The sequence below is a fragment of the Staurois parvus genome, unplaced genomic scaffold, assembly GCF_062004578.1.
Source record: "Staurois parvus isolate SC_StPar_1 unplaced genomic scaffold, SC_StPar_1.0 ptg002905l, whole genome shotgun sequence".
Taxonomy (NCBI): domain Eukaryota; kingdom Metazoa; phylum Chordata; class Amphibia; order Anura; family Ranidae; genus Staurois; species Staurois parvus.
Genome location: NW_028320701.1, coordinates 68,466 through 96,389, shown reverse-complemented (window position 1 = coordinate 96,389; position 27,924 = coordinate 68,466). Strand labels below are relative to the sequence as shown.

Below are 27,924 nucleotides of genomic sequence, written 5' to 3'. Positions count from 1 at the left end.
CTCCTGGGTCTCCTGCCATAGCGTTTCATTTCATTTAAATGTCGACGGATAGTTCGCGCTGACACTGATGCTCCCTGAGCCTGCAGGACAGCTTGAATGTCTTTGGAACATGTTTGGGGCTGCTTATCCACCATCCGGACTATTCTGCGTTGCAATCTTTCATCAATTTTCCTCATCCGTCCACGACCAGGGAGATTAGCTACAGTGCCATGGGTTGCAAACTTCTTGATAATGTTGCGCACTGTGGACAAAGGCAAATCTAGTTCTCTGGAGATGGACTTGTAACCTTGAGATTGTTGATATTTTGCCACAATTTTGGTTCTCAGGTCCTCAGACAGTTCTCGTCTCCTCTTTCTGTTGTCCATGCTTAGTGTGGCACAGACAGACACACAATGCAAAGGTTAAGTGAACGTCTCTCCTTTTTATCTGCTTTCAGGTGTGATTTCTATATTGCCCACACCTGTTACTTGCCCCAGGTGAGTTTACAGGAGCATCACATGCTTGTAACATTCTTATTTATCCGCAGTTGTGAAAGGGTGCCAATACTTTTGTCCAGCCCATTTTTGGAGGTTTGTGTGACATTATGTCGAATTTGCTTTCTTTCCTCCCTTTTTTTGTTTTGTCCCAATACACACAAAGGGAATAAACATGTGTATAGCAAAACATGTGTTAATGCAATACGTTTCGTGAGAAATACATGATTTCCTGGAGAAATATCAAGGGTGCCAACAATTTCGGCCATGACTGTATATATGTAAAGCGCTGGGTACATTGACGGCGCTATATGAGTACCTGAAATAAATAATAAATAAATGCTGTGGGGTCCCAGGGGGGACCAGTGGCATGCACGGTTGGTGGGGAAATAATTTTTTTTTTTTTGATTTAATGACAATCCATTTCAATTTTATCCAATCAAATAGGCCCCCTTATTACATAGCTGTTGGTAACTATAAAGAAAACGGTAATATTTTAAGGCGTGTGGCCGCCGTCTTAACTGTCTTTGTTCATACAGTTTCCATATCCTGCAATGATATGAATCATCCCTGAGCGGTCTCACGCGACGAAAGCCAAAACTGGGAGAATTGCAGCAGGTTAGCCTATGCTCTGCATTACATGGTATCACCAGATACGATACGTGTACAATCCTCCACAAACTGAACACAATGTCACTGGACAGCCGGTGACCGATCAGTGAGCAGTACACAATCGTCATGCGGTCTCATGCTAGACAGGTGGAGGGTCGCGCCCATCCTCTGACGTACCTGCGTTGAACTGCTTACTCTTGCGCGGAGAACGCGGCTGGCGCTGGTACGGATCACTTGTCCCGTATAGTTCCACCGTCCCCATGCTAAGCAAGATGCTTTTCTGAATGTAATCTACAACGCCCAGTCCGGTACAGTTTCCAAAGGCGATTCTGAAAGAAACACAAGTCACAGAGTCACAAAGAGCAGCCACAAGGGTGACGTTCAAGAATATAGAAACATTAGATACATTTTAAAAGGAGATTTCGGTTTAAGGTGGAACTCTCTCTGTTACATAAATATTGGGCAGCTGTCCTCCATATCATAAATTCTGTCTGCCAATCAGGGGCGGACTGACAAGTCATGGGGCCCCCGGGCAATAGGGGATCATGGGGCCCCTGTGTCCTTGCCCAAACTCAAAAAAGCCTATGAAAAAGGTACCAGGGGCATCTCCTGGGGCCCCCTACTGACCCCGGGCCCTCGGGCAGTGCCAGAGTTTCCAAATGGTCAGTCCGCCCCTGCTTCCAATTATCTTTTCTGTTGGACCCCATATTCTGTTTATTAGGCTACATGGATGAAGAAATTATACCATCCACTTTACAGATCCCAGCGCTTCAATGTCTCTCCCAGGGAAGCAAACTTACACCCCCCCCCCCCTTACCGCCTACCCACTCAGATTGGCTAAAGGCCATAAATCTGGGCTCAGCAACCGGTAGATCATGGCCAGATGACTAGTAGATCGTGGTCTGGGCTTGCTGACTCACCATCCCAGAACATCAAACAAAGTGACAACTTGTAAAGTTGTAGCTGTAGTAGGGAGCAACTGCAACTAGTCTGCAGGGTTTTACCACCCCAACTTTGCGTGCATGAGCCCTAAGGGTGCTGCTGCCAAATGCCACTAAGGGCTCAATGCAATTACACAGAGCTTGGAGGTCGGCTTGTAAGTTGGAGACATCCTGTAAGGACGTTATTCCCCGGCACAGCTTGGTGTCATCTGCAAAGACTGAGAAGGGATTAATAATCTCAGACCCGATATTGTTTATAAATGTATTAAAAAGTAAGGGTCCCAACACTGAACCCTGGGGTACCCCCCACTAATAACACTAAACCTTGGGGTACCCCACTAATAACACTGAACCTTGGGGTACACCACTGTCACCCCTAGACCATTCAGTGTATGAATCATTAACCACTACTCTCTGAATACGATCTTTTAGCCAGTTTTCTATCCATTTACATACAGATATTTCCAGCCCATAGACTTTACCTGACACATTAGCCGTGTGTGGGGAACTGTGTCAAACGCTTTTGCAAAATCCAAGTATACCACGCCCACCGCCACCCCTCTGTCCAACTATACCACGCCCACCACCACCCCTCTGTCCAACTATACCACACCCACCGCCACCCCTCTGTCCAAGTATACCACGTCCACCACCATCCCTCTGTCCAAGTATACCACGCCCACCGCCACCCCTCTGTCCAACTATACCACACCCACCGCCACCCCTCTGTCCAAGTATACCACGCCCACCACCACCCCTCTGTCCAACTATACCACACCCACCGCCACCCCTCTGTCCAAGTATACCACGTCCACCACCATCCCTCTGTCCAAGTATACCACGTCCACCGCCAGCCCTCTGTCCAAGTATATCACCCCCACAGCCACCCCTCTGTCCAAGTATATCACCCCCACTGCCACCCCTCTGTCCAAGTATATCACCCCCACAGCCACCCCTCTGTCCAAGTATACCACGTCCACTGCCACCCCTCTGTCCAAGTATACCACGTCCACTGCCACCCCTCTGTCCAAGTATACCACGTCCACCGCCACCCCTCTGTCCAAGTATACCACGTCCACCGCCACCCCTCTGTCCAAGTATACCACGTCCACCGCCACCCCTCTGTCCAAGTATATCACCTCCACAGCCACCCCTCTGTCCAAGTATACCACGTCCACCGCCACCCCTCTGTCCAAGTATACCACATCCACCGCCACCCCTCTGTCCAAGTATACCACGTCCACCGCCACCCCTCTGTCCAAGTATAACACCTCCACAGCCATCCCTCTGTCCAAGTATATCACCTCCACAGCCACCCCTCTGTCCAAGGTTTTGCTCACCCCCCTAAAAAGAAATCAGATTTGTTTGACAACTTCTGTCTTTCATGAATCCATGCTGTCTGTTGCTTAAAATATTTTTTTCCAGCAAGAACTCCTCTTTGTGGTCTTTTGTTAAAACCTCCAGTATCTTCCCAACTATAGAAGTTACACTAACAGGTCTGTAATTACTTGGTAAAGATTTTGACCCCTTTTTAAATATTGGCCCCACATTGGCCTTACACTGATCCAGTGGTACTGTGCCAGTCATTAAAGAGGCCCTAAAAATGAGAACCAATGGCTGTGAGATGACAGAGCTCAATTCTTTAAGGCCCCGTGGGTGTATGCCATCCGGTCCAGGGGCTTTATTCACCTTTATACTGTCTAAATATTTCTGGATCATATCAATTGTGAGCCAATGTGGATCATCTGGAGCTGTGTCAGTACCACCCCCCATTATGGACAAGAGCCCCCCCATGCTCCCTTGTATACACAGAGCTGAAGTAGGGATTTCATACATTGTCCTTCTCTTTGTCCCCAGTCACCCCCTCTATATTTTGTAAAGGGCCTACATGCTCGGACCGGACGTTTTTATTATTAATATATTTGAAGATATACTTACCTAATCCACCAGTCCTCCGTGTGCAAGACTGGTCCCCGCCGCTCCTGTACCCCGTGCGCTAGCGGTCTTGTAAATGGGCTGTTCCTGACGTCCACATGCCCATAGACCAGCTCCGGACGTGAAGACGGCAGGAACGGTCCACCGCAGAACATGGGGTAGCGCTGTTTTCCGGAGGGAAAGAATGGGTAATTATAGCTTTACCCTGAGCCTCTAGAAAAAAGGCGCACTTAACCCATAGAGTGCAGGACGGCCCCACTGTACGAGAAAATACATTTTTTAACCAGAGTTATAGTTAAAAGTAGAACTATAGGCACATTTTTTTTATCATTTTGAATAGCACAAGGAAGGGTTATAACCCCTGTTTTTTTTGCCATCCCATTGAAGAGACTTCCCTTCACTTCCTGTATCCATAGCCAAAACAGGAAGTGAGAGGAAATCCCTGCAAAGGCACCCTTCTTCCCTGTGCTCCTAACAGCGTCGGTACTCACATGCCATAGGCAGAGCTCACAGCTAGACTGGTGATCTGTTGTGGAGGCTCTCCATCCACCCACAGAAGCTGGACTACAAGATCCGCCTGGTACCCCGGGGGCATCCTCACTGGTCTGCTCTTCACACTGCAGAGAAAGGAGAAGGAAACAATCATCACTCATGTTACATAACAAATTAGCGACAAAGTTTTCTGGCTGCACAACATTCACCAGTGCTTGTGCAGCTACATATTGGAGGAGACCACGACCACCTTTCAGCAGCTGCTACATATTGGAGGAGACCACGACCACCTTTCAGCAGCTGCAGCCATTTGCAGTCGATGAGAATGGATACTGAGAAAGTGGCATATTGGTAACATGTATTAGCCCTAGGTTCACATTTGTGCGGGTGGTGCCGCTGCGGTTCCGCAACGATAATCCACCTGCACAGAGAAATGTGGACCCGCGGGCGGGTGCTATTGATTCTAATGACACGCCGCCCGCACTGGAAAACGCAACCGTACTGAGAACCTCGGCTGCATTTTCCAAAGAAGTGCAGGGACTTCTTCCCTGCGAGTCACGGGGCACGGGAGTCCATTCAACTGAATGGGCTCTTGTGCCCATGCAAAACGCAGCCCGCACGGCCGCAGATATGTGAACCAGGGGGTTAGAATGAGGCACCCTGACACAGGCATGGCTGATCTTTCCTGAGCTTGCAGTTGTTGCCAAAGGTCATTAGCAGATGGTTAGTTGAGTGGCTAACAGTTCTTGTAGGAAAGCTGGTAGAGACAAAAGGCTTGAACCCCAATCACACTTTGACATTCCGGTACAAAGCATTATTGCACGTGCGTAAACATGTTTTTTAATGTGTTAACGTGTGTTGTGTTAGGCCACCCATTCAAATGAATAGGCTGGCAATGCACCATTTTTATCAACTCAGAGTACCACAATGAACGGTGGTGTGCTACTATATGCTGCGCTGCAATGAATGTGCACTGGAGATGTCCTATCCCACCACACAACTACAAATACAAAATATCATTTTTAGGGGGTCTAACATTTTAAACTATAGCTTTCCTTCAGTCTTGCACAGGTGTACCGGCTCCTCCCCCTTCAGTCTTGCACAGGTGTACCGGCTCCTCCCACTTCAGTCTTGCACAGGTGTACTGGCTCCTCCCCCTTCAGTCTTGCACAGGTGTACGGCTCCTCCCCCTTCGGTCTTGCACAGGTGTACCGGCTCCTCCCCCTTCAGTCTTGCACAGGTGTACTGCCTCCTCCCCTTCAGTCTTGCACAGGTGTACCGGCTCCTCCCCCTTCAGTCTTGCACAGGTGTACGGCTCCTCCCCCTTCAGTCTTGCACAGGTTCACCGGCTTCTCCCCTTCAGTTTTGCACAGGTGTACCGGCTCCTCCCCTTCAGTCTTGCACAGGTGCACCGGCTCCTCCCCCTTCAGTCTTGCACAGGTGTACGGCTCCTCCCCCTTCAGTCTTGCACAGGTTCACCAGCTTCTCCCCTTCAGTTTTGCACAGGTGCACCGGCTCCTCCCCTTCAGTCTTGCACAGGTGTACTGGCTCCTCCCCTTCAGTCTTGCACAGGTTCACCGGCTTCTCCCCTTCAGTTTTGCACAGGTGTACCGGCCCCTCCCCTTCAGTCTTGCACAGGTGTACGGCTCCTCCCCTTCAGTCTTGTACAGGTGTACCGGCTCCTCCCCTTCAGTCTTTTACAGGTGTACCTGCTCCTCCCCTTCAGTCTTGCACAGGTGTACTGGCTCCTCCCCTTCAGTCTTGCAGAGGTGTACCGGCTCCTCCCCTTCAGTCTTGCACAGGTGTACGGCTCCTCCCCTTCAGTCTTGTACAGGTGTACCGGCTCCTCCCCTTCAGTCTTGCACAGGTGTACGGCTCCTCCCCTTCAGTCTTGTACAGGTGTACGGCTCCTCCCCTTCAGTCTTGTACAGGTGCACCGGCCCCTCCCCCTTCAGTCTTGTACAGGTGTACCGGCTCCTCTCCTGGACTAAAATGGCTTACTCTGATTTCACTGCACACTGTGAGCTTCTCACAATGTGCAGTAGAAGCTGCAGCCAGTCAGACAGAACTTCCTGGCTGGAGGATATCCAAAATCATCTATCACACGGGTGTCAAATTGGCAGCCCTCCAGCTGTTGCCAAACTACAAGTCCCATGAGGCATTGCAAGATTGACAGTTACAAGCATGACTCCCAAAAGCAGAAGCATGCTTGTAGTTTCACAACAGCTGGAGGGCCGCCAGTTTGACACCCCTGATCTAGCAGTTTCTTCCCCCACCTGACTGTTCCTGGCCCCGCCCCTTTCATTCATTGGATTTCAGTTCTTTCAATCATGGGAGGCTCATCATCACTACTACACCAGCAAGGGCGGTCATCATGCAAATGCAGCCTGCTTAGGAACGCCCACTCCTCCAAACTGACACCCACCCATTGGGACATCTTGATATTTGCACAACTCCTCCTACGAGCCAGCCTACTGCTTGCATATGGAACTGTGATGTATATGTATAGCAATAATCCTCCAATACAATATTCTCAGCAAAATCCATTGCAATAATTCTTTATTGGCTACATGGCAGGATACAGCTGTAACTTGTTAACGCATTTCGGCCAAAGCCTTATGCAGGCCATACACGGGTCGAATTCTGAATGATCGTAAACGTCTTTCGCTCGGTAATACCACGGCGCCATCAATGATTTCGAAAATCAGCCAACTGAGTCATAAAGTTCACCCCATATAAGAGGCGAAACGTCTGTTCCTTCCAGGTCACGGCTCATGGGCATATTCTTTTCGGAAAAACGATCGTACGATTTGATCATCATTGAGTCGAAAATCGGTAGTTTTCCCCAAATTTTCCAACACGCCCGATCACCGAAAAGGGGAGGAACCACGACAAATAGGCCGGTGTCATTGACCCACTATATAATGGAACCGGACCCGAATGCACTAGGGTGTTTCCGTTAGACTCCCGCTTCCCTGTCCGAACACAGATCCACCGACACCACCCTTGAAAATCATTTAGGAAATAGACTCCTTTATTTTAACATAGACACAAGATATATACACAGGGCGGGGCAATACATTTAGTAACAAGAGACACACATCAGACACCTCCCACCAAGCCAATACACAAACACATACATCCCATAATAGTTTGCTCCCAAGCAAGACACACAATAGAACAATGGGACAACCACATGACATTAAACAATGAACAACCCCCACCTACACATGTCTACACAATAGCAGGACATTTCACCCTGCACCCCTAACAGGCACAGGGTGACTTACACATAAGAGGGATATGGGGAGCTGAGACAGGGGTCTCCCCAACTCTCTAAAGTGAGCTGGGTTCCATGGGCCCCCCACCCAAAGTGACTCCCGTCACACACTAACAGAGCAAAAATCGGCTTAACATTCTTAGGTCCGATTTTCGGACGAAACATTGGTCGAATTTCGACCCAGGTATGGCCGGCATTACTCATATCATCTGCCTGCACTGCATAGAGAAACACAGAGACTTAGTGATGATGTCTGTGATGATTTTGCGCATAGAGGCATGGACGCTGTACATGACAGCCATCTTGTTAGGTCTCGGCCATGTTCCCTCCTCCCTTTTGAATGGAATGCATAGCTACAAGTTGAACTGAGGTCAACAGGATCTCTTATCCTAAGTAAAACACAAATAGATAATCTTTAGGGCTGTAAACCGCTAATTAGTCTGGTCCCAGGGGATCTTCTTTGAAAAACCACTTTCCTCTGCCCGATCGTAAAACAAGAACTCAGTTAGTCATGACCTGTTAGGCCATTAGAGCTAGAGCGTGCCATAAAATGTACATTCCACATTTTTCATACAAATTCATAAACTTCAGCAGGAACTGGGAACATTAATATGAAGTATACATTCGGATGGATCATTTTAATATGAGTCACACGAGACCTTACATGACTATATTAGTACCTACAAGAGAGTAGAAGCAGTCTCTTTTATCCTGGGTGACAAGTGTACGCTACGTTTGGTATCTTTGCGTTTGGAATATAATTCTAAATATTAATCTGCCAGTTGCTAGGATGCTACCTGTGCCTATTGAAGGTTATTGACCTTAGTATGAAATTGTAAGGGATTTGGTCATAACCTTGGTTACCGCCTAACACCCATCCCCAAACTGGATGATTGGTATTTGTTCTCAGGAGACACCCCTTTGACATGCTAGAAAAAACTGACAGCCTGGAGAAAAGAAAGCTCTCCTCAATCAGGAACCATCTAAGAGATTTGGGAGCCAAGGCAACCTTTTGTTTAGACAACTGAGCTCTGCTCAAACCAAGGACATTGCAAGTATTCTGCCTTCTGAACTCCTTTCTTTTATTTCTCTGTTGTTTTATTGCTCTCTTCATATCTTTGCTACATCTTTTTTTGTAAATATTTTAATTGCACCATTTTGACCTTTTTAGTAATGTTATGGTTTTAGGTGTTCTGCTCTCCCCCTCCCTTGCTCTGCCCAAATGACCCCCCTCCACCTCTCATCCTGCTGCGGCTCTTTGAAGCCGAGCAACAGAGGTCGAGAGGTGTGACTCCTGTCACCCTCTCACTATCTTCCCCCCTTCCGCGGGGATGTTCCTGGTGCCGCACGGCCCCGGCATCCGCAGCGCGGGCACGATGAGTTCCCGCGCTTGCAGATATCGCCGAACAAAGGCCGCACTCTCGAGAGCATGACCTGTGTCCAGGGGGGTGTGCCTTGTTGCTGAGCAACGAGGCACGCCGCCCACGGCCCGCCCACCGTTGCCAGGACGACCGGGAAGCGTCCTGCATTGGTTTAAGAGACCGATGCCGGGCTCCCCGATCATCCATTCCGCTGCCAAGCCACAGAGGGATCCCAGCTGAGGCGGGACCCTCGTGGTGACTCTGCACAGACCCCCCCAAAGGATAAGGGGGAGCTTCCGCAAGCTGCCGCTCTGGAAGCCCCTAAGCTAAGGGGGAGACCCACGCCAGCTGCCCACCGCAAGCCACAGAGAAGGGGGAGACCTCCCTGGAAGAGTGCTCCTGTATGTAATAATCCTTTGATATTCCTGTCCCTGGAAGAGTGTTCCTGTATGCAATAATCCTCTGATGTCCCTGTCCCTGGAAGAGTGTTCATGTATGTAATAATCCTCTGATATCCCTGTCCCTGGAAGAGTGCTCCTGTATGTAATAATCCTCTGATATCCCTGTCCCTGGAAGAGTGCTCCTGTATATATAATCCTCTGATATCCCTGTCCCTGGAAGAGTGCTCCTGTATATATAATCCTCTGAATATCCCTGTCTGCGGTGGCAGTGTGTATTACAGATGCTTAAATTAATATCATAGTGTTACTGCTAAGATTTGTGCGTTTCCTCCTTCTCTATGAAGTCGGTGCTGGCAGTGTGAAGGGTTAATTGCGTAATTAACCTGACCCAGCAACAATCGCTCTCAGGCTGCTGTCACATAGATTGTAGTCCCGCGAGCTGGAAAATCTTTGTGCAGGGAGCAGCTGAGAGTGGCTTTGTTACGCAAATGACAGCGCTGTGCGAGATTGGCTGGTCCTTCGGTCACGAGTTGGTGAGAAGGACGGGGGTCGGACGCCGCGTTCCGTCACAATGTCATCCCCAGGTATGTAACGAAAATGGGCGCAGATCAGGCAAATAAAAGTCAGCTTTAAGACAATTTGCTGTTGGGTGGCTGAGTCAAAAAACAGTCAAATTGGAGTGTATTCTACCGAATCAGAAAGTTCCTGCGAGGCAAAAGAAATTAGTTACACTTTCCTGAATAAACTATTTATCGTACGGATCATCAGAAAACAGAGCAGCATCAATCTGCTTAAATCATGGGCAGCACAGTGGCTAAATGGTTAGCACTTCCGCCTGGCAGTACTCGGGTTGTCGGTTCAAATCCCAGCCACGGCACCAACTGCCTGGAGTTTGCATGTTCTCCCTGTGCCTATGTGGGTTTCCTCCGGGTACTCCGGTTTCCTCCCACACTCCAAAGACATGCTGGTAGGTTAATTGGTTGCTGTCTAAATTGGCCCTAGTATGTGTATGAATGTGAGTTAGGGACCTTAGATTGTACGCTCCTCGGGGGCGGAGACTGATGTGAATGTACAATATATATGTATATTTAAGTGCTGCGTTAATGGACGGCGCTATACAAGTACCTGAAATAAATAAATAAATCACACCGTTTTTTTTTTTTATTATATGTCCGTAGCTGCCCGGAGTGTGAGACAACCATAAACAGGCCCGGCAGGGCTAATCCTTCATGAAAGAGTTTGCTCCCTTTTTCGTTTTCTCGAGAGCGCGTCATTAACTGAGCCGATGTTTTACCTCGAATAATCAGAGAGCGGGCAGACCTCTGCAGGAAAAAAAAAAAAAAACGAACACAAAAATCCTCTCGCTAACCTAGAATTAGACAAAATGAGTTGTTGTTTCAACAAATTGAGGAGCGCTGAAACACAGTTAATTATGACTCCGCTAAGTCTTTTGTAAGCAAAGCGCTGCAAATAATACTGTAATTACTATTAAATTACAGCTTTCAGGGCTTGCTGGCTGCCAGTGTGATGTGGTTATTAGGCTACTCTGCTGCATGGCGGTACGGGGTGTGCGCTCGCTCGGGTAATCACCGTAATCTCAGCAAAGGAGATCTCAAGGCTTTACAGAAACAGGGGCACCGTGATTCTGCATCAATGACCGCAAACTACCGCCGCAAACCGCACTGCTATTAACCCGCTGCTGCCCAGGTGTGCCAGGAAGAGGAGATTAAGGGGGGATATGATCTCCATGTATAATACATAAGGGGGGGGATATGATCTCCATGTATAATACATAAGGGGGGGATATGATCTCCATGTATAATACATAAGGGGGATATGATCACCATGTATAATACATAAGGGGGGGGGGGGGATATGATCACCATGTATAATACATAAGGGGGGGGGGATATGATCTCCATGTATAATACATAAGGGGGGATATGATAATCATGTATAATACATAAGGGGGGGATATGATCTCCATGTATAATACATAAGGGGGGATATGATCACCATGTATAATACATAAGGGGGGGATATGATCTCCATGTATAATACATAAGGGGGGATATGATCTCCATGTATAATACATAAGGGGGGGATATGATCTCCATGTATAATACATAAGGGGGGGATATGATCTCCATGTATAATACATAAGGGGGATATGATCTCCATGTATAATACATAAGGGGGGGATATGATCTCCATGTATAATACATAAGGGGGATATGATCTCCATGTATAATACATAAGGGGGGGATATGATCTCCATGTATAATACATAAGGGGGATATGATCACCATGTATAATACATAAGGGGGGATATGATCTCCATGTATAATACATAAGGGGGATATGATCTCCATGTATAATACATAAGGGGGGGATATGATCTCCATGTATAATACATAAGGGGGGATATGATCTCCATGTATAATACATAAGGGGGGGGATATGATCTCCAGGTATAATACATAAGGGGGGATATGATCTCCATGTATAATACATAAGGGGGGATATGATCTCCATGTATAATACATAAGGGGGATATGATCTCCATGTATAATACATAAGGGGGGATATGATCTCCATGTATAATACATAAGGGGGGATATGATCACCATGTATAATAGATAAGGGGGATATGATCTCCATGTATAATACATAAGGGGGGATATGATCTCTATGTATAATACATAAGGGGGGGATATGATCTCCATGTATAATACATAAGGGGGGGATATGATCTCCATGTATAATACATAAGGGGGGATAGGAACTCCATGTATAATACATAAGGGGGGATATGATCTCCATGTATAATAAATAAGGGGGGATATGATCTCCATGTATAATAAATAAGGGGGGATAGGAACTCCATGTATAATACATAAGGGGGGATATGATCTCCATGTATAATAAATAAGGGGGGATATGATCTCCATGTATAATAAATAAGGGGGGATATGATCTCCATGTATAATACATAAGGGGGGGATATGATCTCCATGTATAATACATAAGGGTGATATGATCTCCATGTATAATACATAAGGGTGATATGATCTCCATGTATAATACATAAGGGGGGGATATGATCTCCATGTATAATATATAAGGGGGGATATGATCTCCGTGTATAATACATAAGGGGGATATGATCTCCATGTATAATACATAAGGGGGGATATGATCTCCATGTATAATACATAAGGGGGGATATGATCTCCATGTATAATACATAAGGGGGGATATGATCACCATGTATAATACATAAGGGGGGATATGATCTCCATGTATAATACATAAGGGGGGATATGATCTCCATGTATAATACATAAGGGGGGATATGATCTCCGTGTATAATACATAAGGGGGATATGATCTCCGTGTATAATACATAAGGGGGATATGATCTCCATGTATAATACATAAGGGGATATGATCTCCATGTATAATACATAAGGGGGGATATGATCTCCACGTATAATACATAAGGGGGGATATGATCTCCACGTATAATACATAAGGGGGGATATGATCTCCACGTATAATACATAAGGGGGATATGAACTCCACGTATAATACATAAGGGGGGATAGGAACTCCATGTATAATACATAAGGGGGATAGGAACTCCATGTATAATACATAAGGGGGGATAGGAACTCCATGTATAATACATAAGGGGGGACATGATCTCCGTGTATAATACATAAGGGGGGGGATATGATCTCCATGTATAATACATAAGGGGGATATGATCTCCATGTATAATACATAATGGGGGATATGATCTCCATGTATAATACATAAGGGGGGATATGATCACCATGTATAATACATAAGGGGGGGATATGATCTCCATGTATAATACATAAGGGGGGATATGATCTCCATGTATAATACATAAGGGGGGATATGATCTCCATGTATAATACATAAAGGGGGGATATGATCTCCATGTATAATACATAAGGGGGGATATGATCTCCATGTATAATACATAAGGGGGGATATGATCTCCATGTATGATACATAAGGGGGGATATGATCTCCATGTATAATACATAAGGGGGGATATGATCACCATGTATAATACATAAAGGGGGGATATGATCTCCATGTATAATACATAAGGGGGGATATGATCTCCATGTATAATACATAAGGGGGGATATGATCTCCATGTATAATACATAAGGGGGGATATGATCTCCATGTATAATACATAAGGGGGATATGATCTCCATGTATAATACATAAGGATGGATATGATCTCCATGTATAATACATAAAGGGGGGATATGATCTCCATGTATAATACATAAGGGGGGATATGATCTCCATGTATAATACATAAGGGGGATATGATCTCCATGTATAATACATAAGGGGGATATGATCTCCATGTATAATACATAAGGGGGGGATATGATCTCCATGTATAATACATAAGGGGGGATATGATCTCCATGTATAATACATAAGGGGGGATATGATCTCCATGTATAATACATAAGGGGGGATATGATCTCCATGTATAATACATCAGTGGTTCATATCGTGAACTCGGTGTAGAGTTATTCCCCCTGAGGTCATCACAGAGGACAAGGGGGCGCTCTTTACGTCTGGAGGAAAAGAAATGTAATCTCCAAACACGGAAAGGTTTCTTCACAGTAAGAGCGGTGAGAATGTGGAATAGACTCCCTCCAGAGTTGGTTGTGGCCAGCTCAGTGGATTGCTGTAGGAAAGTCCTGGATCCTTTCTTGGATACACAGAATATAACTGGATATAACATTTATAGGGAAAGTTGATCCAGGGAATATCCGATTGCCTCTCGGGGGATCAGGAAGGAATGTTTTTCCCTACAGGAGCAAATTAGTTCATGCTTTGCTGGGTTTTTTTGCCTTCCTCTGGATCAACTGTATATGTAGGATTATAACTTTTTTTTTTTTATGGTTGAACTGAATGGACTTTTGTCTTTTTTCAGCCAGACTAACTATGTAACCATGTATTTGTAAGTACAATTTGGAATAAATGGCTCTATTGGGCTATATTTGCACCATAACGGTTATGGACGTGCATCTGACTGCTGGGGAATAAAGCAATGATTTGCATGTTCCCACTCACTGTCCTGAAATGAGAAATAATCTTCATTTTGGAATATGTGATGGACACAGACGTGTGAGTACCTTCTGTACTTAAAGCGAATCTTAACCCTCTTCATAAAGTTCCCTCCTCTTCACTCTGTATATGAAAGTGCTGGTTTTTATTTACCTTTTTTTTTTTTTTTATACCACTTGCCCTCCAGAAAATGTACACCCCTTTCCTGACCAGGCCATGTTTGGCTATACGGCACTACTTTAAGCCCGGGTTCTCACCTGTGCGGTGCATCGAATGTGATTCACTCAGGAACCGCACCGCATTCCTGTGCAAATCACATGCGAATTGTGTGCGGTGCGATTGGAGTCATATTGGAGCATCCGCACCAAAAAGGTGCAGGACCCTTTTTTTTTGGTCCGCTCTAGAATCGGATCGCATGGGTATTGACACCCATGCGATCCGATTCTGCACATCGCACCGCGTTTTGCGGACCGATTTCGGGGCGTTGATATCTTAACATACACGCCTGCAGCGGTTCGCATGAACGGGGTGCGATTATGATGCGGCCTGGAATTCGCACAGAAACCGCTGCGACTTCCGCACCGCATCAGTGTGAACCCAGGCTTACTGACAATTGCGTGGTCATGCAACACAAATGAAATTTATATAATTTATATCGGAGCAGAGCGGGTGGATGACGGGTCCATGTCCACTCAGTTTATGCACTATGCATTGCTCTATGGGCATGTCCATTTACACCCTACTGCCCTCCAATCTGATCGACCTAGACGGAGGGGGATGGATCCCCTTCCATTTTTTTTCTTTTTAGCAGACCATGTGATGTTAGTCACTGTGGGTGGGGGCCCATGGAACGCAGCTCACTTTGGAGAGGTGGGGAGACCCCTGTGTCAGCTCCCCATATCCCTCTTATGTGTAAGTCACCCTGTGCCTGTTAGGGGTACAGGGAGATCTGTCCTAATATTGGGGTGGGGGGTTGTTGATTGCGTAATGCCATATGGTTGAATCCCATTTTTCTATTGTGTGTCTTGCTTGGGAGCAAACTATTATGGGATGTATGTGTTTATGTGTATTGGCTTGGTGGGGGCTGTCTCCAGCAGCCCTCCCTCCTGATGCGACTGTCTGCTGGTGTGAAGTTTGAATACCTGTGTGTCTCTTGTTACTAAATGTAGATTGCCCCGCCCTGTGTCATTATGCGGGGGGGGGGGCTGTCCACTGAGTGTATATATCTTGTATCTGTGTTCAAATAAACTAGTCTACCTCCTGGTTTACTTCAAGCCTGGTGTCGTCTATTCTTCACCAGAAAGTTATTTCAAGGGTTCCTATGTGTTGAAAAGGTTGAGAAAGTCTGCTCTATACCAACCTTCACTAAATGGTGGTGTGACGGGAGTCACATTGGGTGGGGGGCCCATGGAACAAAGCTCACTTTGGAGAGAGTCCCCATATCCCTCTTATGTGTAAGTCACCCTGTGCCTGTTAAGGGTACAGGGTGATCTGTCCTAATATTGGGGTGGGGGTTGTTGATTGTTTAATGTTATGTGTTTGCATCCCATTGTTCTATTGTGTGTCTTGCTTGGGAGCAAACTATTATGGGATGTATGTGTTTATGTGTATTAGCTTAGTGGGGGGGGTGTCTCCAGCAGCCCTCCCTCCTGATGTGTCTCTTGTTACTAAATGTAGATTGCCCCCCCCCCTGTGTCATTATGCAGGGAGGGGGGATTGCCCCCTGAGTGTATATATCTTGTATCTGTGTTCAAATAAAATAGTCTACTCCTGGTTTACTTCAAGCCTGGTCCCGTCTAGTCTTGTATGGTCGGCTGTGGTGTCCGTGGTCGGTGTTCAGATGGGGAAGCGGTATTATAACGGAAGTACTCAAGCGCAGTCTGGGTCAGTTCCGTTACAGACCAGATTGGATTGGAGGTAGGCAGGTGTAAACAGACACAAGTCCGTTTACACCCACCTGTCTATAAGGGTGAATGGAAGGTCCAAACAGGTCTGCCTGAACAACTGACAGGCGGACCCAATCGGACCCTTCTTGTGAAAGGGGCCTTAAAATGTAAAATGTTTATATTTGGGAGGTCCTAAATGACAACTGTACAGGATTGGAGCCTAAAAACCCCGTCTGGGCTGAGAAGTCAGATCCTTGTTTCACTTTCCTGAGCATCTCCACTCGCCAACTTCTCTGCTTTCTATTCTTTACGCCTTCCTTCTTTTCTTTTACAAATCATCTTGTATACCTCGGTGAGCAGAGGTTGTTGCTTTCCTTTTTCCCTTGCATACCTGAGCAGTAACAGGTTCGAAATAGTAAAGTTTGCTGTTGTAGTTTGGTTGCATTAATGTGGAATCTCAGTACATCTTGAATTTTTAAAATAACTGTAAAGATCACAAGAAGGCAAGGAGAGAACTTTCTGAGTGACTGTAGGAGTGACTCTCACCTCAGGCACGGTATACTGTCCTTTAGGGGCCCCTCACTAGTGACAGTATTGGCGCTGCCAGCCAACATTCTGCTCTTCATGGACAGAGGCTGGGACGTGGGTTCAGGGAAAGGAAGGACACTGTCCGGGTCAGGGGTCATGATGTCCTCAATCTCGCACTGCAGTCGTACTTCTAGGGACTTAAAGAGGACAGAAATATAAGTAACACAGCAAAAAAGGAACATTATAGTAACATATAAGACCATATATATACCATATATATATATTTATACTCGTACCAAACTTTTCACTATGAGGGCCACATCAAGTATTTTACAAATATTCATGGGCGGAAAGAAAATTCCACTAGAGTCCCCTTTACATCAGAGTCCCCCCTTACACCAGAGTCTGCCTTTACATTAGGCTTCCCATTAGAGTCCCCCTTATATCAGAGTCCCCATCAGAGTCTACCCTTACATCAGGGTCACCATCAAGAGTGCCGCCCTACATCAGGGTCCCCATCGGAGTGCCCCCCCTACATCAGGGTCCCCATCGGAGTGCCCCCCTACATCCCATCAAAGTGCCGCCCTACACAGTGGTGTATTTAGGTTTTGTGCTGCCCTAGGCAACACAAAAATCAGCACCCCCCGCAGAGAGAGCCTGACATTGACCAACAACACCCCTGCCTCCAACTAACACTGCCCCCCATGCACCAGCCACCATCCCCCATGGCGAGAGAGAGAGAAAGACACTCACCTTCACAGCTTCGGAAATCCCCGGGCCCAGAGTCGGGCTGTGCATACACCATCATGAAACCCGCAGCCTCTCTCGGAACCCAGCAGGTCCCCATGCCACGCGAGTCCCTTCTTCCATCCTTTCTTCCGAGGGGCAGTGCTGCCCCCCCTGAAAAATGCCACCCTAGGCAAATGTCTTGTTTGCCTTGTGGTAAATACACCCCTGGCCCTATATCAGGGTCCCCATTGGAGTGCCCCCCTACATCAGGGTCCCCATCAGAGTGCCGCCCTACATCAGGTTCCCCATTGGAGTGCCCCCCTACATCAGGGTCCCCATCATAGTCTACCCTTACCTTAGAGTCTCCATCAGAGTCCCCTCTTACATCAGGGTCCCCATCAGAGTGCCCCCCTACATCAGGGTCCCCATCAGAGTGCCCCCCTACATCAGGGTCCCCATCAAAGTGCCGCCCTACATCAGGGTTCCCATCGAAGTGCCCCCCTACATCAGGGACCCCATCATAGTCTACCCTTACATCAGAGTCTCCATCAGAGTTCCCTCTTACATCAGGGTCCCCATCATAGTGACGTCCTACATCAGGGTCCCCATCAGAGTGCCACCCTACACCAAGGTCCCCATCAGATTCCCCCTTACATCAGGGTCCCCATGAGAGTCCCTCCTTAAATTAGGGTTCCCATCAGATTGCCCCCTTCATCTGGGTCCCCATCAGAGCACCCCCCTACATCAGTGTCCCCATCAGAGTCCCCATGAGAGTCCCTCCTTAAATCAGGGTTCCCATCAGATTGCCCCCTTCATCAGGGTCCCCATCAGAATCCCCCTTACATCACAGTCACGAGAGTCCCTCTTTACACGGGGGGGGGGATGTTGAAGCAGAGACCACATGCAGCCTCTACATACCTTCATCCTCAATCTGTGCACATTGAGGATATGCCACTGCCCTAGCTGCAGGCTGGATAAAATCCTGTAGCAGACTGGATGTGGCCCACAGGCGGGGCGGACTGAAAACTCATGGGGCCCCCCGGGCAATAGGAAATCATGGGGCCCCTGTGTCCTCGCCAACACTCAAACCACACCCAAAAAAGCCTATGAAAGGTATCAGGGGCATCTCTTGGGGCCCCCTACTGACCCCGAGCCCTCGGGCAGTGCCCCTGCCCACAGGCCAGAGTTTGGAGACCCCTGTTATATACTATATATTCATCATTGCAACTGTGCCTCTGGGCAATGCCTCTGTAAGCCGCCCTTTTTCCCCCTGCAGTACTTTAAAGCTGAACTCCTGCCAAACAGTTAAATATCCGGATAAAATACATAAAAGACAGTTACTTTCCTGCCATAGGATTTTTAGCCAGTCCTGAGATTTATACAACCCTGCCACACAGCAGAGCCCCGTCTGGCCAATTGTTCTCTGCTGCAGTGAAAGCCCACTTACAGGTTAGGTCCCTCCCCCAGCCTGTGACATCAGCAGCAGACTACTGAGCTCATCTATGGAAGCACAGCAGCTAAATGGTTAGCACTTCCGCCTGGGGTCGTTGGTTCAAATCCCAACCACGGCACCGCCTGCCTGGAGTTTGCATGTTCTCCCTGTGCCTGTGTGGGTTTCCTCCGGGTACTCTGGTTTCCTCCCACACTCCAAAGACATGCTGGTAGGTGAATTGGCTCCTGTCTAAATTGGCCCTAGTATGTGTATGTATGAATGTGAGTTAGGGACCTTAGATTGTACGCTCCTCGGGGGTGGGGACTGATGTGAATGTACAATATATATGTAAAGCGCGGCATAAACGGCGCTATACAAGTACCTGAAATAAATAAATAAATCTCTCTGCCAATCTGCTTTCTCTTTCAGCATGCTCCTTGTTAGCGCATGAGTAATACAGCACAAGTGATTGACTCCTGGTGCTTCTTCTGCGTTCCCTGCTTCAGCTCCGCTGCGCAGTAACTGCAAGAGTCAGATTCACATACACCGCTGGTGTTTAAAGAATATGTTAAATGATGTATTAACCCCCCTGGCGGTATTCCCGAGTGTAGCTCGGGGTAAAGTTTCAGTACCAAAAGCGGTAACCACCCCGAGCTACACTCAAGAATACACTGCAGCGTTGCTCTGGGATCCCTCCAGCACTTACCTTGTCCTTCGCTCCCGCAATGTCCCCCCGGCCATCTCCTCCGGCCGATGCCGGCATCCATCTTCTGGGTTCCGTTCCCTGCGAGCATCGGGACGTACGGGGGACGGAACCGGCGGGAAATTCAAAAATGTAAAATTGTTACATTCACTAAATACACTAAAATCTGATAGTATTCCATTACTGTGTCAACCCATTTCACATACATTGTGTCCCGAGTGCTTTGTCCGGCGCCCTGCCTGCATTTTTACAGTTCTTTCTGCCTGGAAACTGAGAAACGTCCATGGCGTCCAAAAAGCGTCCCTTTAGGTCAGACGCAGTTTTAGACCGGCTAGAGAACAGCGATAGTAAATCAGAACCACTTGCAGAATTGAGTGATAATGATTGGTGGGGGAAATTCCTCATCAGACACTGAAAACGATTCTGCGACTGAGCTCAGCGATGTGCCAACTTGGCGCTCTATTTCACATTTCAGTGTTTTTGGTTTGATTATATTATTGAATTACATTTATTATTATATTATTTTTTATGATTATTTATTAAATTATAATTTATGATTTTGTGGTTCAAGTTTTATCCTCCCCGGGATGTTTACTAGACTCTTGTTCAGACAGATTTCAGGGAGTAATGCAGGCCATAGACGGGTCAAAAACCGTCCGGTTTTTTATAAAAAAAACGACAAATCGGTCGATCGGCCGATGTTACCACCAACAGTAAAAAAATCGGCCGATTTTCGTCCCGTCTACAGCCGGTATTTAACCCCATAATTACTTCTGTCCCTGCAGAGAGCTCCGCTATTATATTTTAAATGAAAAAGTCTTGCGATTGCAACAATGTATCCATTTGTATCCATTTTGGATACAGATGGTTTTATTCGGATACAAATAGATACATTGTTGCAATCGCAAGACTTTCATATAAAATATAATAGCGGACTGGAATTCTTCTTTTTTTTCTTATTCGTTTTCTTCTTCTTTTTCTCATTTTTCTTCCTTTTCTTCTTCTTTTTCTTCTCCTTTTTCTTCCTCTTCTTCTTTTTCTTCTTCTTGCAGGTCACGGCTCATGCGCAGATTTTTTATCGGTAAAATGATCGGCCGATTTGCCCATCATTGCCGGGAAAATCGCCCGATCGTCCAAATCAGCCGCAAATTTTCCAACTAGACCGATAAAAAAAATGTGCCAAAATCCCGAAAAACGGCCGACCAATTAACCCACTAACGGTGTGAAAACCGGCTGATTTTCGACCCGTCTATGGCTGGCATTATTCTTAAGAATTACAGGCCTACAATAAAAAAACAACATATTTCCAAGCAAAAAAAATGTACCGCTTTGAGCACAGAAATACTGACATAATCAGACCGCCAGGGAGGTTAATGAACATAAAGCTGAATTCATTTGTGACTTTTATATCTGTCTGGAGTTTAGCTTTAACCACTTGCCCTCCTGAGGATTTACCCCCCTTAATGACCACGCCTTTTTTTGCTGTTTGGCGCTGCACTAATTCAAGTGATAATTGCGCGGTCATGCAATGCTACACCCAAACGAAATTTACATCCTTTTTTTCACACAAATAGAGCTTTCTTTTGGTGGTATTTGATCACCTGTGCGCTTTTTATTTTTTGCGTTATAAACAAAAAAAACACGAAAAGTTTGAAAAAAAACAATATTTTCTACTTTCAGCTATAAAAAATATATCGTAAACTCAAAGTTAGTCATAAATTTAAGCCAAAATGTATTCTGCTCCATGTTTTTGGTAAAAAAAAATCCCGTGCATTAGTGGGCAAACTGGCGCTATCTAGGAGGGGCGCTAACACTATCGGAAGTCACCAGTGACACTAATACAGTGATCAGTAAAAATCTGTTCACTGTAATCAATGACACTGGTGACAGGGCAGTGAAGGGGTTAACTGGGGGAGAAGGGGGGCGATCAAGGGGTTAAATGGGATTACTGGTGTACTGGCGGGCAAACTGGCGCTATCTGTGAGGGGTGATAACAATATTGGAAGTCGCCAGCGACACTGATACAGTGATCAGTAAAAATCTGTTCACTGATCAGTGACACTGGTAACAGGGCAGTGAAGGGGTTAACTCGGGGGGGGGGGGGGGGGGTGATCAAGGGGTTAGACGGGATTACTGGTGTATTAGCGGGCAATCTGGCGCTATCTGGGAGGGGCGCTAACACTATCGGAAGTCGCCAGCGACACGGATACAGTGATCAGTAAAAATCTGTTCACTGATCAATGACACTGGTGACAGGGCAGTGAAAGGGTTAACTCAGGGGGGGGCGATCAGGGGGTTAAATGGGATTACTGGTGTATTAGTGGGCAATTTGGCGCTATCTGGGAGGGGCGCTAACACTATCGGAAGTCGCCAGCGACACTGATACAGTGATCAGTAAAAATCGATTCACTGATCAGTGAGACTAATGACAGGGCAGTGAAGGGGTCAACTGGGGGGGGGGACGATCAGGGGGTTAAATGTGTCCTAGAGTGTTCTAACTGTGGGTATGTGCTGTTTTACTCACAATTTGTATGTCTTCTTCTCTGTCTGGAACGGAATGTGTCCAGGCAGAGAAGAATGACATCATATCCTGTCCTGTGTAACTGTCAACACAGGACAGGATAGGACAGGGACCGATCATCTGATTTCAGCCAGAAATCACTGGCTGAAATCGAATGATTGATCCCTTCGGGATCAAATGGTGTCACCCGCGGGTCGGCAGGAGCGAGAGCGCGCGCACGCCCCCTGCCCGCGAAAACGTCGGAAGCGCGAAGCTTGTTTTAAAACGTGCTTTTGCGCCCCAGTGCCGCCCTGCACACGTATATATGCAGTGGCAGGGCGGCAAGTGGTTAAAGAAACTTTCATAGCATGAAGGATTCATAAGATACCCAAACACAGCGTTCATCTCATTTCTTGTATTCTTAGAACAGAGCAGAAAATAAGCCGTGTTTGAGATAGAGAACAAATAACAAGTAGGAGGGGTGATAATTTAATTCCCAGAATGCCCACAGCTTAGCACCATGGTGGGGAGTCCCACAGCCATTCGCACTCCGGCGTGTTCTGACATGTTCTAACTTGAACTCTCCCGGGTTCCAGACCAGTGGATTCAGTCTTTACGGAGTAGTAGGAGAAACACGTGTATGTGTTGCGCTGTTGGTGGGAAACGAATGACAGGAATCTGGAACATCAAATTTTATGTGAAAATTGACAAAATGCGAGTGAAACTTTAGTTCTGTTACAACAGACTCATGGTGAACATTCCATGAAGAAATCAAGTGTTTCTGAATGGCATAGGTGGTTTAAAAGAGGGGCGGGAAGATGCCCACGATTATTATTATTATTATACAGGATTTATATATTATTATTATACAGGATTTATGGCGCCAACAGTTTGCTCAGCACTTTACAATATAACGGGAGATAATACAGCAACAATACAGATCAATACAAGAGGGATAGGAAGGCCCTGATCCTGGGAGCTTACAATCTAGGAGGGAGGGGCTCGTGGTACAAAAGGTAATAACTGTGGGGGATGGACTGGTAGGAGGAGTAGAAGATTCCATTATTAGCTGAGGACAGGATAGGATATTTATTTATTTCAGGTACTTATATAGCGCAGTCAATGTACGCAGCGCTTTACATATATATTGTACATTCACATCAGTCCCTAACCCTCAAGGGGTGTACAATCTAAGGTCCCTAACTCACATTCATGGGGGATGGACTGGTAGGAGGAATAGAAGATTCCATTATTAGCTGAGGCCAGGATAGACTTCCCTGAAGAGATCGATTTTCAGAGATCGCCTAAAAGCGAGCAGAGTAGACGATAGTCTGATAAATTGGGGTAGAGAGTTCCAGAGGATGGGGGAAGCTCTGCAGAGGTCCTGGAGACGAGCATGGGAGGAGGAGACAAGGGAGCTAAAGAGTAGGAGGTCTTGCGAGGAGCGGAGTGGACGGTTTGGGTGATATTTAGAGACAAGATCGGTGACGTAATTTGGAGCAGAGTTATAAATGGTTTTATACGTTATTATTAGTGTTTTGAATTTTATCCGATAAATAAATAACAGTAATAAATCGGCATAAATAGGTGACTGGTAAGTGCCAGAAAAAAAGTGCCAAAGCCTATATAATGAATAGTGATCCTTCGTGTGTCTTCTGGTGATCAAATATTCGAATTATACACTCACCAGATACATAATTCCAATATGCATTTAGAAGACTAATCACATCTCAAGGTCTCAAATGGAATCCTCTTAAAGTTTTGTCTAGCATCTCTGGGCTTCCCTCTGGGCACCTCTGTCCATCTGGGGTTCCCTTTGGATCATCCGATAAAGCACCTCTCAGCTACCTTCCCTGGTGGGATGAGGTCATCAGAGAGAGACTTGTGAAAAAGAGAGAAGTGTGGATTGCCTGGGAGAGAGAGCTCAGACTAGTCCACCACCCACAGAGCCACCAGGGAAGGTAGCTGAGAGGTGCTTTATCGGATGATCCAAAGGGAACTCCAGATGGACAGAGGTGCCCAGAGGGAAGCCCAGAGATGCTAGACAAAACTTTAAGAGGATTCCATTTGAGACCTTGAGATGTGATTAGTCTTCTAAATGCATATTGGAATTATGTATCTGGTGAGTGTATAATTCGAATATTTGATCACCAGAAGACACACGAAGGATCACTATTCATTATATAGACTTTGGCACTTTTTTTCTGGCACTTACCAGTCACCCATTTATGCCTATTTATTACTGTTATTTATTTATCTGATATCATGTACTCAATAGCTCTATGTTCATATTTATCTTCCAGTATATATTTTGACATTATTTGAGTTTAAGCGCTGCACCTTTTGTGTTATATCAGTTGTTGGAGGTTTATTGGTATGTTTCGGTGTACAGCAGCTTTTATCTAGTGCTCACCTCTCTATATATTTTTGAATTTTATCCGTTGGGCAATGGGAAGCCAGTGGAGGGATTGGCAGAGAGGGGTGGAGGACACTGAGTGGAGGCCAGTGGAGGGATTGGCAGAGAGGAATGGAGGACACTGAGTGGAGGCCAGTGGAGGGATTGGCAGAGAGCGATGGAGGATGCTGATTGGAGGCCAGTTGAGGGATTGGCAGAGAGGGGTGGCAGATACAGAACGGTTAGTAAGGTGGATGATTCTGGCAGCAGCATTCATGATAGACTGAAGAGGGGATAGCCTGCGATGAGGTTGGCCAATGAGGAGGGAGTTACAATAGTCAAGGCGAGTCAAGGCGAGATATAACAAGGGAGTGGATAAGTTGCTTAGTGGCACAATAAGTGGGCAGCCAAAAAAACACAAAGGTTATAAAGAAAATGAAAAGGTTATGGGAATCGGTTCGGAGGAAAAGACCGGAACTGTGGCCTGACAAGTGGATTTGCCACCGCGACAATGCTCCTGCACACGATGCGTTTAGTATTCTAGTTCCTGGCCCAGAAATCCATTCTTGACCAACTGCCCTGACTTAGCACTCTGTGACTTTTGACTGTTTCCAAAATAAAAAAGATTACGAGGACATAGTTTTGGTGACATCCAGTGCACTGCGACAAAGATACTGGAAAATGAATTCCAAGAATGTTTCTGGCAGTGTAGAAAAGTGCGTCGCTCCACAAGGGGACTACCTTGTTAAACCAGCCGCTAGTGTATAGGTAAGCAAACTTCTATTCCAGAAAATAAATTGTCACACCTCGTATTTTATTTAATAAACAGGAAATATTTAAGGCTGAAATTTAGGTTCTCTGATTGGACGACCAATTGGAGAACGCTTCGTATTCTCTGAAAAAAAAAACAAAGACAAGGCGTCCTCTGAATGGGGGCAGTGCCAAAAAAGCACCCCCATGGTTACTATGTAGAAGGGCAGCCACTGGGCAGAGGATCCGGAGGAGACATGCTATCACTGTAGTAGTGGGAACTACTACAGTGGTTTCCAGCTTCCACAGGGATTGATTAGGTATGAGCAGGGGCGGACTGACCATTCGAGCACTCGGGCACTGCCCGAGGGCCCAGGGTCAGTAGGGGGCCCCATGAAATGCCCCTTGTACCTTTTATAGGCTTTTTTGGGTGTGCTTTAAGTGTGGGCATTTTTTTGGGTGTGCTTTGAGTGTGGGCATGGACACAGGGGCCCCATGATCCCCTATTGCCCGGGGGCCCCATGAGTTGTCAGTCCGCCCCTGGGTATGAGATATGCTTACTTACATTGATTCAAGCTGGACCAATGTAACTATAAAAGGAAAAAAAACATTCATAAAATTCAAGTAATTGTAAAGGTTCATTAAAAAAAAACAAAAAAAAAAAAAAACACAACCATGTTATACTTACCTGCTCTGTGTAATGGTGTTGCACAGAGCAGCCCCGATCTTCTACTCGGGTCCCCACAGTGAGAGCTGTGAGAATGTGGAATAGACTCGCTCAGAGTTGGTTGTGACCAGCTCAGTGGATTGCTGTAGGAAAGTCCTGGATTCTTTCTTGGATACACAGAATATAACTGGATATAACATTTATAGGGAAAGTTGATCCAGGGAATATCCGATTGCCTCTCGGGGGATCGGGGAGGAATATTTTTCCCTGCAGGAGTAAATTGGATCGTGCTTTGCTGGGTTATTTTGCCTTCCTCTGGATCAACTGTGGGTGTAGGATTATAACTTTTTATTTGTGGTTGAACTGGATGGACTTTTGTCTTTTTTCAGCCAGACTAACACAGAGCCACAGCTTGGCCCCGCCCCCTGCTTTCTCCTCATTGGCTTACTGGCTGTGATTGATAGCAGTCAGAGCCAATGGTTCCCGCTGCTGTGTCTCAGCTAGTGAGAAGAGAGAAGCCCGGGATAGTTTGTTTGGACCAGCTTGGTCCACATGAAATATTAAAACTTCACTAAAAGCTGGAGATCAGTTTTAAAGTGATTCTAAAGGAAAGAAATACAACAAAAAAAACAAACAAACGTGTTATACTGACCTGCTCTGTGCAATGATTTTGCACAGAGCAGCCCTGATCCTCTTCTTTTTGGGTCCCCCACTTGTGTTCCTGGCTCCGCCCCCCTGCCGAGTGCCCCCTTGTCATGTTTCACATGACTGTCATATACCTTTAAGTATTCTTTGTATGTTGTCTCTGCTCCTCCCTTTCCTTTGGTTTAGTTCATGCTGTATAGATAGCTCCACCCTTTTATTCATTTCCCAGAAATGCATTGCAGCTTCTAGCCTCAGTTCATGAAGCAGATCACATTATGATCTTTTGACCAATCCGATGTTCATTGTTGTAAGATTCTCTCAGTTTATGGAATAAACTTCACAAGATCTACAAGGTGTCATCTGATCGAGTCACTGCCTGTGTTATTCAACTAAGATTGGAGTTATCGCTATCTCACCACAACTGTAAGCTACAGAGATCAGACTATCAATGCTTAGACTGGCGTGACAGAACACCCCCCAATAGCCAGCCTTTTGCTATGGGGGCACTCGAGCAGGTTCGCTCCCGAGTCGTGCTCTGTGTGTCCATTCAAAGAGCCCTGCCCCAGCTCTCTCTTCATTGGCTCACTGGCTGTGATTGACAGCAGCAGGAACCAATAAGGAGAAAGAGACCCTGGAGAGCTGCTGCTCTCATGCACATTGCTGGATTGAATTGGGGTTCAGGTGGGGGGAGCTGAACCCAGAATATTTTTTACCCTCTAGAACCACTTTACGTGCAGTCCAGGCTGCACAATGACTCTACACTAAGGCTAGGTTCACATCTGTGCAGGTGGTGCCGCTGCGGAACCGCACGAAAATCCGTGCAGCCACACCACCCGCGGGCGGGTGCCATTAGTGCTAATGGCATGCCGCCCGCACTGGAAAATGCAACCGTACTGGGAACCTCGGCTGTGTTTTCGGAAGAAGTGCAGGGACTTCCCCGTGTCAAATGAATGGGCTCTCGTGCCCACGCAAAACTTGGCACAATTGAACCGAGGCTAAGTGGTGAGTCCATGACAGCCTAGGCTCACAGGAAGTGGGATGAAGCATTTTGGCTGTCATTC

The 27,924-nt window shown here is 46.5% G+C and overlaps 1 protein-coding gene across 1 annotated transcript in view; it reads right to left on the bottom strand.

The window, feature by feature from the left end:
* LOC149428942 (syntaxin-binding protein 5-like) overlaps positions 1-27,924 on the bottom strand; it is a gene marked incomplete at its 3' end in the record, with an annotated part of 129,434 nt that overhangs the window by 36,375 nt on the left and 65,135 nt on the right. The window contains exons 9-11 of the mRNA XM_089666910.1: positions 17,061-17,239; positions 4,453-4,578; positions 1,263-1,414 (exon numbers count right to left, since the gene is read on the bottom strand). Of these exons, the coding sequence (XP_089523036.1) occupies positions 1,263-1,414; positions 4,453-4,578; positions 17,061-17,239 (457 nt within the window). The remainder of the gene's footprint in view (positions 1-1,262; positions 1,415-4,452; positions 4,579-17,060; positions 17,240-27,924) is intronic.